Here is a 15,229-nt window from a genome sequence, read left to right as displayed (position 1 = left end):
AGGTCTTTTCCTCAGGATAGGGGAGTCCAAAACTAGATGGCATTGGTTTAAGGTGAGAGGGTAAAGATATAAAAAGGACCTAAAGGGCAACTTTTTCACACAGAAGGTGGTGCATGTATGGAATGAGTGGCAGAGGAAATGGTGGAGGCTGGTAAAATTACAGTATTTAAAAGGCATCTGGATGGGTATATAAATAGGAAGGGTTTCAAGGGATATCAGCCACATGCTGGCAAATGGGACTGGATTAATTTAGGATATCTGATCGGCATGATCGAGTTGGACCAAAGGGTCTGTTTCCATGCTGGGCACCTCAATGATTCCTCTTTTTTATTTAATCATTTTGTGGGCATTTCTTGGCCATCCCTAGTTGCCCTTGAGAAAGTTGTGGTGAGCTGCCTTCTTGAACTGCTGCAGTCCACCTGCTGTGGGTTGATCTGCAATGCCATTAGGGAGGGAATTCCAGGATTTTGACCCAGCAACAGTGAAGGAATGGTGATATATTTCCATGTCAGGATGGTGCGTAGCTTGGAGGGGAACCCGAGGTGGTGATGTTCCCATATGTCTGCTGCCCTTGTCTTTCTAGATGGAAGTGGTCATGGGTTTGCAAGATGCTGTCAGAGTATACTCAGTGAATTTCTGGAGTGCATCTTGTAAATAGTACACACTGCTGCTACTGAGCATCGGTGATGGAGGAAGTGAATGCTTGTAGATGTAGTGCCAGTCAAGCGGGCTACTTTGTCCTGCATGGTGTCAAGCTTCTTGAATGTTGTTGGGGCTGCACTCATCCATGCAAATGAGGAATATTCCATTGCCTTTTAGATGGTGGACAGGCTTTGTAGAATCAGGAGGTGAGTTACACGTCACAGTGTTCCTAGCCTCTGACCTGCTCTTGTAGCTACTGCAGTTATGTGGTGAGACCAGTTGAGTTTCTGACCAATGATAACCACCAGGATTTGTTCATGGGGGATTCACTGATGTTTACACTATTGAATGTCAAGGGGCTGTGGTTAGATTGTCTCTTATTGGTGATGGTCATAGCCTGGCACTTGTGTGGCAAGAATGTTACTTGCCACTTGTCAGCCCAAGCCTCGACGTTGTCCAGATCTCGTTGCATTTGGACATGGACTGCTTCAGTGTCTGAAGAGTCACAAATGGTGCTGAACATTGTACAGTCATCGGCGAGCATCCCCACTTCTGACCTTACGATGGAGGGGAGGTCATTGATGAAACAGCTGAAGATGTTTGGGCCTAGGATACTACCTTGACGAATTCCTGCAGAGATATCCTGGAGCTGAGATGACTGACTTCCAATAACCATGAGCAACCTCCTATGTGTCAGGTTTGACTCTAACCACCGGAGCCTTTTCCCCTGATACCCATTGATACTGGTTTTGCTAGGGCCCCTTGATGCCACACTCTGTCAAATGCAGCCTTGATATCAAGGGCTGTCACTCTCACCTCACCTCTGGAATTCAGCTGTTTTGTCCATGTTTGAACCAAGGCTGAAATGAGGTCAGGAGCTGAGTGGCCCTTGTGGTACCCAAACTGGGTGTCACTGAGCAGGTTATTGCTGAGCAAATGCTGCTTGATAGCACTGTTAATGACATCTTTCATCATTTTACTGATGATTGAGAGTAGACTCATGGGGCAGTAATTGGCTGGGTTGTATTTGTGTTGCTTTTTATGTAGAGGACATACTTGGGCAATTTCCCACATTGTCGGGTAGATGCCAGTGTTGTAACTGTACAGGAAGAGCTTGGCTCAGGGAGCGGCAAGTTCTGGAACACAAGTCTTCAGTACTATTGCCGGAATGTTGTCAGGTCCTGTAGCATTTGCAGCGTCCAGTGTCTCCAACTGTTTCTTAATATCACATGGAATGAATCAAATTGGCTGAAGACTGGTATCTGTAATGCTGGGAAAAACTGGAGGAAGCCGATTTGGATCATCCACATGGCATTTCTGGCTGAAGATTGCTGCGAAAGCTTCAGCCTTATCTTTTGCACTGATATGCTGGGCCCTTCCATCATTGAGGATGGAGATATTTGTGGAACCTCCTCCTCCAGTGACTTGTTTAATTGTCCACCACCATTCACGACTGGATGTAGCAGGACTGCAAAGCTTAGATCAGATCTGTTGGTTGTGGGATCGCTTATCTTTGTCCATCACTTGTTGTTTATTTTGTTTGGCGTGCACCAGGTTGACACCTCATCTTCAAGTATGCCTGATGCTGCTCCTGCATGCACTCCTGAACCCTCCATTTTATCCAGGGTTGATCCCCTATCTTGATGGTAATGTTTGAGTAAGGGATATGCCGGACCATGAGGTTACAGATTGTGCTGAAGTACAATCCTGCTGCTGTTGTTGGCCCACAGCACCTCATGGATGCCTAGTGTTGATTTCCTAGATCTGTTCAAAGTCTGTTCCATTTAGCACGTTGATAGTGCCACACAACACGATGGAAGTTATTCTCAATGTGAAGGCGGGACTTCGTCTCCACAAGTACTGTGCAGTGGTCACTCCTACTGATACTGTCATGGACAAATGTAACTGGCAGATTGGTGAGGTCAAGTATGTTTTTCCCTCTTGTTAGTTGTAGCAACTGTGCCTTTTAGGACCCGACCAGCTTGATCTGTCGTACTGCTGCTGAGCCATTCTTGGTGGTGGGCATTGGAATCCTCCACCCAGAGTACATTTTGTGTCCTTGTCCATCCTCAGTGCTTCCTCCAAGTGTTGTTCAACATGGAGGAATACTGATTCATCAGCTGAGGGAGAACGGTATTTGGTAATCAGCAGGAGGTTTCCTTGCCCATGTATGACCTGAAACTACAAGACTTCATGGGGTCTGGAGTCAATGTTGAGGACTCCCAGAGCAATTCTCTCCCGACTGTATACCACTGTGCTACCAACTCTGCTGAGTCTGTCCTGCTGGTGAGACAGGACATATCCAGTGATGGTGGTGTCTGGAACATTGTCGGTAAGGTATGATTCTGTGAGTGTGGCTATTATCAGGCTGTTACTTGACCAGTCTGTGAGACAGCTGTTCTAGTTTTGGCACTGACCCGCAGATGTTAGTGAGGAGGACTTTGCAGGCTCAACAGGGCTATTTCTGCCGTTATATTTTCCGGTGCCTAAGTCAATGCCAGGTGGGGATTTGTCGGATTTCATTTTTTGAGACTTTGTAGCAGTTGGTGCAACTGAGTGGCTTGCTAGGCCGTTTCAGAGGGCAATTGAGAGTCAACCACTTTGCTGTGGGTCTGCAGTCACATGTAGGCCAGACCAGATGACGATAACAGATTTCCTTCCCTGAAGGACATTAGCGAACCAGATGGGTTTTTCCAATCTCGACAATGGTTTCATGGTCATCGGTAGATTCTTAATTTCAGAATTCTTTTATGACTGTGAGTGGATTGTTGAAGTATATTGCTATATTAGTTTGTTACAATTCCGAGGAAATTATGCTGAAATCCAAATAATCAAGTAAGACTTAGTCATTCAGACACCAATGAAATATTCAAGAAATAGAGGTCTTATCCACCTAGAGTTTCCAGGATGCACTTCCTTTGTCAACAGGTAACACGGCCAGTATGTTTGGTTGCTGTGTTTCACAAACAAGGTCGTTACAGAACTATCCAGCCTCAGAGCAGGATGAGAATGGTATTGCCTATTGTCATCACGATGACTTTGTTTTGACCAAATTGTCTTTTCAGTTTGGAGCATCTAACGTAGCAAATATCTTGGAGTTCATTGTCCATCACAGCTTCTAACACGTCATAGAGGCTCTGTATGCCAGGAGCATACAGAGCCTCTTTTAAAACAGAGACATGCAGGAGGAATGCATACATGACTTTGCAAGAGGAACAGGCCTTCCTATAGTGTTAACCATCATTGATTGCACATTTGTAGCTTTGCGGCTCAATTGGGAAATGGCCAGAAACCAAGAAGCTCACCACTATTCAATACGCAGTTGATACTCGACAACACTCATGCAAGCCATCTCTTTGCCCATTTATGTAACATGTCTGTATCTCTATGCAGCTTACCTTTCCATCTAGCTTTGTATTATTAGCAAACTTAGATACATTACCCTGTATTGTTTTATTATAATGTGCTTTTGAACATCTTCAAATCATTTCTTTAAATGTTACCCACAGTTGTTTACCACAGTACATTTTAGCCTGTTTGTGCAATTAATCTTAGTCAATTATTCCCCCATAACTTTGTTATTGACTTTGTTTGAGTTCCAAATTTTTGAATATAATTGGAGAAAATCAGTTTCAAATTTAGCACTGAATTCATCAATGTTATGATTACTATTTTTCAGTGGATTTTTTTTCTCCACAGAAATATGAAGGGATATTATTAAATCGTGATTTCATTTTTGCTTTATGTTTTGATTTCATATGACACAGGTGTTTCTCAGTTGAATGCCATTGTAGAAGTTTTCTTATTTTCCCAAAAGTAATGGTGTTGCATCTTTAATATGCATACACAGTGAAATATGGAACAGAGCTTGTATTCTCTCCACTCCCCTCCAATTCAATGATTATCAGTCATGTAAATAAATCAGCTCCACCTTTTAACGGTTGGATAAAGTTACATGTTAAAGATAAAATTGAATTCCATATTTAATTTAGGAGTAATTTTTTTTACTTTTAAATTCTACATATAATTGATTAATTATTTAAACAATACAACCAATTGCTTGCAACTTTCATGGTGTGATCATTCTCTTCAGATGAAGGAACATATGTTGATGCAGTGTAAATGAAGTCTTGATAAGGTGATGTAAAAGGTTTCTTGATGTCTTTCAATAACCATCTTCAAAGCTCCAGCAGCAATAAATTATGTTTTACCCTTAGCACTGTAAATCCTGTACGATAACTTGTTTACTTCTGATCGTCTGATCATTTTTGGGGTGTTATGTTTGGCACTATCGACCAATATGCATTGCAAGCTCAAACGCTTGCAGGCAATTTAATTGATAGTCCTTTAACAATGCTCTGTTCATTGAGCAAGCTTCAACTCCTTCAGTGAGATGTCATTTCTAACTGAATATATGCCAAACTAGCATATCAGCTTAACTCCTTGAGTTGGCTACCTATTTAATGCTTCGAGTATCTACTGAAGATTGTTCCCATTAAGTTTTGCAAACATGTATATGCCTCTGAAATAACATTCTGATAATAATATTGGGGAATTCAAGCTTGAAGGTCTCTTCTGGCATTCTAAACATCTAATATGCTTTACTATGTGAGATCGTAAGAAAAACACGTATGTCTTAGAGACATTTTTTTCTATAATCGGTTACAGCTGATTCCTTCACAACATATAGGAGTCGTACAATAATTAAGAATCCTGTGAGGTATTTGTCAAGCTGATAATTGTGAACTACCTTTCAAGATCTGAAACAAAATAGCAGAAGATACTATAAGAAACTGAGAGCATACTTACAAAAAGCAGGTTCCACAGAAAGATTGGTAACATCTGAATCTGTTGGTATGGTATTTGTTGTTGATTGAAATTTTTTGGTATTTAGCACATACCCTCAAATATCCATCATCTTCCATATATCAGCTTCATTGCATTTTATTTCACGTTAGATGCTATTTTTTACATTAAATTGGTGTAGTAGAAATACTAAGACGGGAGTTAATAATAAACTGAATTAGCTTAGATTGCTGAAGAAGGTTATCTATGTTTACAAAGAGATCTTGATCAATTGGGTCAATGGGCTGAAGAGTGGCAGATGGAGTTTAATTTGGATAATTGTGAGGTATTGCATTTTGGTAAAACAAACAAAGGTAAGACTTATACAATTAAAAGTAGGATCTTGGGTAGTGTTGTAGAACAGAGAAACTTAAGGGTTCAGGTACATAATTCCTTGAAATTTACATTCTTAAAGAAAGTGTATATGATGGTTAATAAGGCGTTTAGCATGCTTGCCTTCATTGCTTAGACCTTTGAGCGTAGGAGTTGGGATGTTATGTTGAGGTTATAAAGGATGTTGGTGAGGCCTTATCTGGAGTGCTGTGTCCAGTTCTGGTTGCCCTGTTATAGGAAGGACATTTTAAGCTGGAGGGGGTTCAGAAGAGATTTACCAGTATGTTGCTAGGATTGGTGAGAGGAGAAAGATTTTAAAAAAGATGAGCGGCACTTTTTTTTACACAGAGAGTGGTTCATATGTGGAATGAACTTCCAGAGGAAGTGGTGGATGTGGGTACAGTTACAGCATTTAAAAGACATTTAGATATGTACATGAATAAGAAGTGTTTAGAGGGATATGGGACAGTCATAGGCATATGGGGCTGGTTTAGTTTGGGATTATGGTTGGCATGGACTAGTTGGACCGAAGGGTCTATTTCCATACTGTATGACTCTAGGCATCAGATACCACGTGTTAAATAAAATTATTTAATCTGTACAGTTTATGTATTCACTTCAACTACAGAAACTGATTTTACAAGATGTCATTGTGTTGTCATTGATTGTGAATTTCTGTCAAACATGTTTGGTGGAATCAAGTTGTTTTGTGGCATGGAACAGCATAGCACCAGCTGTTTATCAGAGGTTACAAAGGACATTAGGTTCACTGTTCGGCCCCTGTGGTTGTTTCAGGTTTGCTTTTGGGCTGTTATTTAATGGTCAATATTTACTGCTTCCTTGTGCAACAGACATAATGCTCTTATTTTCTTAGGTTTACAAAAATAGGATATGATTTAAAAGCCAATTTTCTATAAATTAAACTGTACATTACCACATCTTAGATAATCAGAGTGCTATTGTCATGCTGCAGCAATCACATGCTTTTAAGCAAAAGTGTTTACCTTGTGACCTCTATCTAGATTTCATTTTTATTTGTGCAGTAAGAGATTTCTGTTCCACTAGAGTTGCATTGTCACCTTGAAGCATGTTGTCTCAGTATATGTGAATTCTGTTAATTCTGGGTCAGAAACATCCAAAGTTTTGTTCAAGTATATTATTTGTGTCTAAATGAAGGAGGGATAAATTCAGTTATCACAGTTTTCTGATGAGCATTGTTTGGAAAAGGCATAGTAAAAACTGTAAGATGAATTTAAAATCAAAATGCTGAAGTGAATATTTCAAAATGTTTTTCAATTATAGCACTTTTGAGATCTAAGTTAGACTTCTCCATGTTAGTTTAGGTAATTTGTGGAACTTATTCATTCCTTCCTATCCAGAGAAAAGACTTTTGACATGCTTAATTTTGCAGTAACAGTGTTTTGTGACAGTAGGAGTAGTTTTGTTACTATATATAATAAAGTAAGGGCACAGATAAAGCAGATATAAGATTGTAAGATATCATGGCAAAAATTATAATTTACATATATTTTTATTTCTTGGCTTACTATCTACAATCTATTCTTCCATATTGTCAAACCTCACTCACCTGGAGAATACACTTGATGTTGACTCCCTGTGTGGTCAACTGTCATTTCAAAAACTCTGAAATTAAAAACAGATTTATAATACACATATAAAAATAAATAATGCTGGAAGTACTTACCAGATCAGGTCATGTTTGTAGAGAGAAAAACAAACTTGGAAAGGTGTCCAGGAAATATAGAGTGGATAAGGAAATTCTGTTTGCATTGGTGGAATGACCAAGAACATTAGAACTCGGTTAAAATTAAATGGCAAAAATCACCATGGAGATGACGAGAATCCTTCTCAACAGCCAGTGGTTAATACTTGAAATGAGCTGTTAGAGAGTGTGGTATAGACAGATTGAATTCAGGCTTTTAAGTGGGAATTTGATTATTACCTGAAAAGGAAGTTACGTGGAATTATGGGAGAAAGCAGGAGAATGGCACTAGGTGAACTAAGGATAAAGTTTGTGGTCCGAACACAATGTTAAGTCCAGAAATCTGTAAATTGCCTAAGTGAAAGACAAAGTATTGTTCCTCAAGCTTGGTCTGAATTTAACTAGAACAGTGCAGTAGACCATGGACAGAGATGTTAGCATGTGAGCAAGATGGAAAATTAAAATGACAGACAACCTGAAGTTCAGGATCAAGCTTGTGGACAGAATGAAATTGTTCTGCAAAGCAGTCACTCAATCTGCAATTAGTCTTCCAAGTGTGGAGGGTTCTATATTGCAAGCAGCAAACACAGTACACTAGATTGAAAGTACACATTACTTCATCTAGAAAGAATATGTGGGATCTTGGACAGTGAGGAGAGAGGAGATAAAAGGGTTACATCTGTAATTGCATAGAAATTTGCTACATGAGGGAACAGGTCTGAAATGATTGAGGATTGAACCACTGTATTACTGATGGAACAGTACCTTCAGAATGATGAAAGGGGATGGAAGATGTGTTTATTGGTGCACCACACTGGGGATTATGGGTATTGTGGAAAATGATCCATTTAATACAGAGACTAGTGACATGGAAAGTAAGGAGTAGGGGGCCATACTTGTTCCTGGAGGGCAGCAAAAGGATGAGAAAACAAGAGTGGCATGGTGGCATAGTGGTTAGCACTGCTGCCTCACTGTGCCAAGGAGCCAGGTTCAATTCAGCCTTTGTGGGGGTGAGGTGACTGGCTGTGTGGAGTTCACACATTCCCCCCATGTCTATGTATATTTCTGCTGGGTGCCCTGATTTGCTTCCACAGCTGAAAGATATGCAGGTTAGGTGAATTATCCATGGAAAAAGCAGGGTTACAGGGATGGGGTGGGGAGTGGGTCTGGGTGGGATGCACTTTGGAGGATCAGTGTAGACTCAATGGGCCGAAAGGCCTCTTTCTGTACTATAGGGATTCTGTGGTCAAGGACCCTGTCACTCATGGTAGGCTTAGAATCCTTGGGTGAAAAAAATTAGTTTGGAAGGTTGCATCGTTGCAACAGGGAAGATGAAACTGTGAGAGTGGGAAGGGTGCCTTTCTGGGTTTAGGCTCTGAGAAAACATCATCAAGGTGGCTGTAGGAGTCAATAGACTGTAATAGATGCTAGTTTATAGCCTGTTGCTAGGATTGGAAATAGACAGGTCAAGGAAAGTAGGGGAAAAAGCAGAGTTGGATCATTTGTATACAAGAAAAGGATGGAAAGTGGAAGTGAAGTTTGTTCAAGATGTCCAGTTTAGGGAGCAAGCAGGACACACCATTGATACAGTTGCCAATGGAAAAAAAGAGTTGAGGGAGTAGTGCCATGTAGAACTGGAACAAGGAATGTTTCATAAATCCCAAATAAAAACAGGCAAAGCTCAGGGTCTGTGCAGATACCTAAAGCAAGACCTTTTAATTAGAGGACGTGAGTTGAATTCAGGGAGAAATGTGTCAATAAGAGAACAAAGCCTGCCAGCTGGAAGAGAATGATGATCAATGGTAAAAAGGAAATGATTAGGGTGAGAAAATTGCAAACTTTTGAAATGATGGAGGGCATCAGAAAAGTCACAGTTGTAGATAGTGTTATGAACCAGATGATGGTACTACAGAACAACTCATATTACAGAATAAAACCTAGATTGATGGATCAGACATTTATTTAGTTAGTTAACGTGGCAGTAAATTATTTAGAAAAATTCACACAAGGCTGCAGATTTTCTTTAGTAACAGAGCAGAAGTTTAATGTACAAAAGAAGAGATAAATAAAAACACTAACTAAATAGAGAATATAATTTAGAAAAATCTTAAAACACCAACAAAAAGTTTCAACTCATTTCTCAACATGATCAACACACAGAAACACAAGTCCAGAGAAATTACCCCTGTTTATCTGTAATAGTAACCTTGGTCTATGAGAAAAGAAGACTCTGAGAGCGTCGGGAATTCAGCAGGAACACCAGTTTATTCAAGCGGCAATCAATTACAGCAAGGCAAGGAACTCAAGGTCATCACGCAGGACAATTGAGTTCACTCTGCAGAATACCCATGCAACACTACCTTTATACACTTTTACATCAAAATCACATGAGTTTACAAGCTAACCATTAACTGAGCATTTAATTTCATCAAATTGCCACACATTACACATCTACTAATCAGATTCAAGCACGCGGTGCCTGTTCACTTTTGTGGTCAACCGTTTATCTCTTAACATTTGTTCCCGAACATTCTGTGGTCTGCTAGCATTCTTCTCTGCTTACTGATATCAGTTAGCAACTAACTATGCGCCTGTGGTTTGGGTGGCGTGTCTTTAGCAATGGAGCGAGCCAATCACCCCAAACATCTCATTCCATGGCTCCGACACCCGAAGCAACACCACTCAGCTGAAGCATCCTGAACAACACCCTACACGCACCTCTGCCGAGCCAGGAACTCCAAAATACCACCCCCCTCCCTGTCCTCTCTCTTCACTCTAATGTCACCCCCACCACATTACTGCTTCAGTGGAGGACAGCGGTCTCACAACTGAGACGAACCCCAGCAACCACCGAATACTCTCATTCCCCTACTTCAATATCAAGTATTTAAGTTCTACTTAATTAATTTTCACTAGCTTGTTTTCTGTGAATTGTGGAGTCTTACAAAGAACAAAGAAAATTACAGTGCATGAACAGGCCCTTTGCCCCTCCAAGCCTGCACCAAAATACTGCCCATTATGACTAAAACCCCCTACCCTTCTGGGGACCGTATCCCTCTATTCCCATCCTATTCATGTATTTGTCAAGACGCCCTTTAAAAGTATCTATAGTATTTGCTTCCACTACCTCCCCCGGCAGCGAGTTCCAGGCACCCATCACCTTCTGTGTAAAATACTTGCCCCTCGCACCTTAAACCCATGGCCCCTGGTAACTGACACTTCCACCCTGAGAAAAAGCTTCTGATTGTCCAGTCTGTCCATACCCTGCATAATCTTATAGACCTCTATCAGGTCACCCCTCAACCTCCATCATTCCAGTGAGAACAACCAAAGTTTCTCCAACCTCTCCTCATAGCTAATGCCCTCTATACCAGGTGACATCCTGGTAAATCTTTTCTGTACCCTCTTCAAAGCCACCACATCCTTCTGGTAGTGTGGCAACCAGAATTGAACGCAATATTCCAATTGCGGCCTAACTAAGGTTCTATAAAGCTGCAACATTACCTGCCAATTTTTAAACTCAGTGTCCCGGCTGATGAAGGCAAGCATGCTGTCTGCCTTGTTGACTACCTTTTCCACCTGTGTTGCCACTTTCAGTGACCTGTATACTTGTACAACCAGATCCTTCTCCCTATAGTACTCTTAAGTACTCTTCGTAGAGGAATACTTAGAAGACTGAGACCTTAATCTTTCTCAGCTTCTAGTAACCTGCAGATTTCTAACAAATCTCTTCTCGTCTGGAAGCTGCACAAACTAAACTGTGTTTTTCCTGAACTATCCCAAACTCTTGTAAGGAGAAGAACTATATCTGGTTTCCTCCAAACTCCCCTAAAAGCTTTCAATCTTTGTGTTTTCTGAACCAAAATCAAACATTGATTATTCTGTACTGAAAACAAGCTAATGACCTTCACTGTTTACCCATCTTTCATAAACCACCACAATATAAACCATATTTTCTGTTACACACCTCAGAGTGGTTTACAGCCACATGCATTCTGAACAATGTTGCAGTAGGCCACTGTTCCGCAAGGACTTTGTTAGCTTTGTATTTATTTAAGAAAATCCTTCACAAACTAACCAACATCCAGCATCTGCAGTAATTTGCTCCTCCATATGCTACCATCTTGCAACTTGGGAAGGATACAGAAGAAACAGTTTCAGTCCTTGATGGAGAGTGAGCTATGTCCCATAAACAAGCAGGATGTAGGCAGTTTTAATGTAGCTTACATTGAGAATGTTTCTTGTTCTCAGTTGTGAAAAAGTAGTCAGTAGCAATTTACAGTCTTTCAAAGGCTCACTTTTCTGTTGAAAGCTATATCTGCCCTATCCATTCTAAGCTTGAGGGCATGAAGGCATGGAGAGAGTGCAGAAGAGGTTATGAGAATGGTTCCAGGAATTAAGAATTTCAGTTATAAAAATAGATTGGAGAAGATGGGACTGGTCATTTTGGAGAGGAGAAGACTGAGAGGAGACTTGATTGAAATATTCAAGAGTAATTATTGTGACCAAGTTTTGTCATTTTCTTGTTGTCAAAAAGCACTCTTTATGAATATTAGAAATGATAGGGAGTTTGTTATTACATGTCACTCCAATGAAAAGGAACTGACGATTTATGAAACTAAAATATTTTCTTTAACACAAATGCCCAGCCTCACCTTTCTGATAGGTGAGCAGATGTCAGAAACAAAAACAGAAATTTCTGGGAAAGCTCAGCTGGTCTGGCAGCATCTGTAGAGAGAAATCAGACTTAATATTTCAGGTCCAGTCACCAGCAGATGTCAGACTTAGATTTTTATTTGTTCCCATTATGGGGACACAGAAGCAGGAGATACTTCAGCTCTACCAACCTGGTCTTTAAAAATGACTGTGCACATACCTAATCTTTGGTCTTCAGGAGGGCAAGCTGGATTGGGAGTTGGACCAGGCTGCTTGGCAAGGAACCTAAGAGGTTGCCCGGTTCCTGAAAATAGCAGGGCAGAAATCATGCCTAGCAGCTCTTACAGGCTTCAGAGATTAAAAATAAAGATTGAAACAGTTATAGAACCTCACTGCCTATGACCCATCAATGTCAACCTGTGCCCCTGTACCCACCTCCAAGCCTACTTTCACCACCTATGCCAATCTACCCATCTTAAATGGCTCCTCATAGCCCATGTCATACACTAATCATACCCAAAGCTAACTATAGCCCTGATATCAATGAAAATCCCCAAAACCACTACTACTTGCCCTTCCTTCTCAATTCACCTGTTATTCAACATGGTCATTAACCAGGAGGCACACTGAAAGAAATAAAGTTACCAGCCTATAGGTGATGCCACAATTGAAGAAAACACATTCTGATTGGTACAAAAAGCACTAAATACCTTGAAGTAGTGTCAACTGACTTTTTTATGTCAGCGTCCACTTCAGATACTTCATGCCTTATATTAAGAAACATTTCCATTTCCAGCAGAAAGTTGATAGCCTATTATTGCTAGACTAATAATCCAAGACAATCCAACTACGGTAGATGGTGGAATTTGAATTCCATAACAATTCAGGAAGTAAGGGTCTAATGATGACTATGAAACAACTGACAACTGTCAGAAAAAAACATCTGGTTCACCTATGTCCTTTAGGAACGTAAATTTGCCATCCTTATGTGGTCTGGCAGACATATGACTCCAGACTGACAGCAATGTGGTTGACTGTTAACTGCCTCCTATGCAGTTAGAAATGGATAGTAAATGCCGGACTAACCAGTAATGCCTACATCCAGTGAATGAATAAGGAAAGAAAAGCAGGTGGAACTGTCCATCAATAGACATCCATGGTGAAAATGACAGTTTGGATAATCAATCATGTGGAATCCAGGTCACCACCAGCTTCGCTAAGGTAATTAGGGATTAGCTGTAAATGCTAGCCCAGCCAGCAATGTCCATTTTCTATAAATAGAAAAAAAAATTCCATTAGTACTGCATATAAGTGAAAAATATAATTCTGTTACAGCTCTATTTGCAGACCACATTCTATTGAGAAAAGTGCTGTCATTGATAAACCCACAGTTTGACACTTTGACCCACAGTTTTTGGACACTTCTTACCAAGTCGGTATGTATTGACACCTGTTGATAACTGTTGACAAGCTGGCCACTTCCGAGAGGTTTATGCAACATTTACACACAATCTTCTTCACTGTTCAAAGTCTCCAATAGCTCCCAAACCCCTCAAAAGATGTGTGACCTCCAAACCCTAATACTGGACACCTACCCAATCCTCCAAGAATCCTTGAGCCCCATGTTCATGGCACCCTGTGACCATTTCCATTGAGATACCTAAGCAACAAGGGTCACCCTGGTTGTCCAAAAGAAATGCACTGAGATCAGGAAGAAAAACAGAAGTTGCTGGAAAAGCTCAGCGGGTCTGGGAGCATCTGTGAAGGAGAAAATCAGAGTTAATGGTCATAAGACCCTTCTGAGGAAGAGGCACCAGACCCGAAACGTAAACTCTGATGTTTTTCTTCACAGATGTTCCCAGACCTGCTGAGTTTTTCCAGCAACTTCTGTTTTTGTTACTGATTTACAGCATCTGCAGTTCTTTCGGTTTGCACTGAGACCAGACCTGCTGTTACCTGTTTGAATCTCCATATTCTGATTTCCATACTACTGGGACTCCAGAATCCCGTTTCAGTGGAGAGAGCTGTGATTTAAATGGCCACCCACCTCTGGGAACAACACGTGTGAAAAATCGCCCACCCCTTTGAAGGTCTGAAATGTCAGATTTGAGAATGGAATATGGGATTCTAACATCTTCTGACTTTTTTTTTCTGCTGTGGCAAAGTTCAGGCCTTTCTGTCCTTTTGGTCTCGTATGTGGACTGACTGAGGCGATGATACTGGAAGAAATCATGGGAAACTGTTCAACAGCATACAGCCTGAACCATTTTATCTCTTATTTTTGAAGGAGCAGGAAAAGCACATGGCTTCAGCCTACCTATGCACTACTTACCCAACTTATATCAACCTTACCCTACATCCTACATTCCACCATCCATGTCTCTGTCCACACTCTACCCACTAACCTCAATATTTATACAGAACCCAAGAACTGATCTATGCAGATTTAGGCTGAGGTCTCACAGCCACAACACCAAACAGATGGTCAACACTTGTTATGCACCCACTGCCTATTTTGGACCAAATATTAAATTCAGCCCAAATATTTCCACCGTTGAAGAAGAAATTCTTCTTTCTTACAAGTACAGTTTTGATTTTTTTTTTAAAGGATTCATTCATGGGATGTGCCAGCACTTATTGCCCAGAGGATACTTAAGAATCAACCAATTGTTGTGGGCCTGGAGTCACATGTAGGCCTGGTAGTTTCCTTCACTAAAGTACATTATTGAACAAGGTGGGCTTTTCCCAACAGTGACAATGGTTTTATGTTCATCATTACAATATTCATTCCAGGTTTTTATTGAACTCAAATTTAACATCTGCCATGGTGGATTTTGAACCCAGGTCCCCAGAACATTACTTGGCCCAACCACTAGGTCATTTTCTAATTTGCTGGAACAACACATTAACAAAAAAAAGGGAACAAGGAGATCCCAAAGTTATTTTACAGATGTCAGGAAAGGAACCGCAATGTAAGAATGCATCATAACTAACTGTCCTTAACATCTCAGAGCTTTCTACAACAAACTT

At 40.6% G+C, this 15,229-nt stretch overlaps 1 protein-coding gene across 1 annotated transcript in view; it reads left to right on the top strand.

Moving 5' to 3' along the window:
- Nucleotides 1–13,656, top strand: part of LOC109929479 (tumor suppressor candidate 3) — a 298,117-nt gene extending 284,461 nt beyond the window's left edge. Inside the window, exon 9 of the mRNA XM_048598586.1 lies at nt 13,535–13,656. Coding sequence (XP_048454543.1) covers nt 13,535–13,656 — 122 coding nt within the window. The remainder of the gene's footprint in view (nt 1–13,534) is intronic.
- The last annotated feature ends 1,573 nt before the right edge of the window (nt 13,657–15,229 follow it).

This window comes from Rhincodon typus, chromosome 1 (genome assembly GCF_021869965.1).
Source record: "Rhincodon typus isolate 14 chromosome 1, sRhiTyp1.1, whole genome shotgun sequence".
Lineage (NCBI taxonomy): Eukaryota > Metazoa > Chordata > Chondrichthyes > Orectolobiformes > Rhincodontidae > Rhincodon > Rhincodon typus.
The sequence above is the reverse complement of the archived record's forward strand: the minus strand, read 5'-3'. Positions and strand labels throughout refer to the sequence as shown.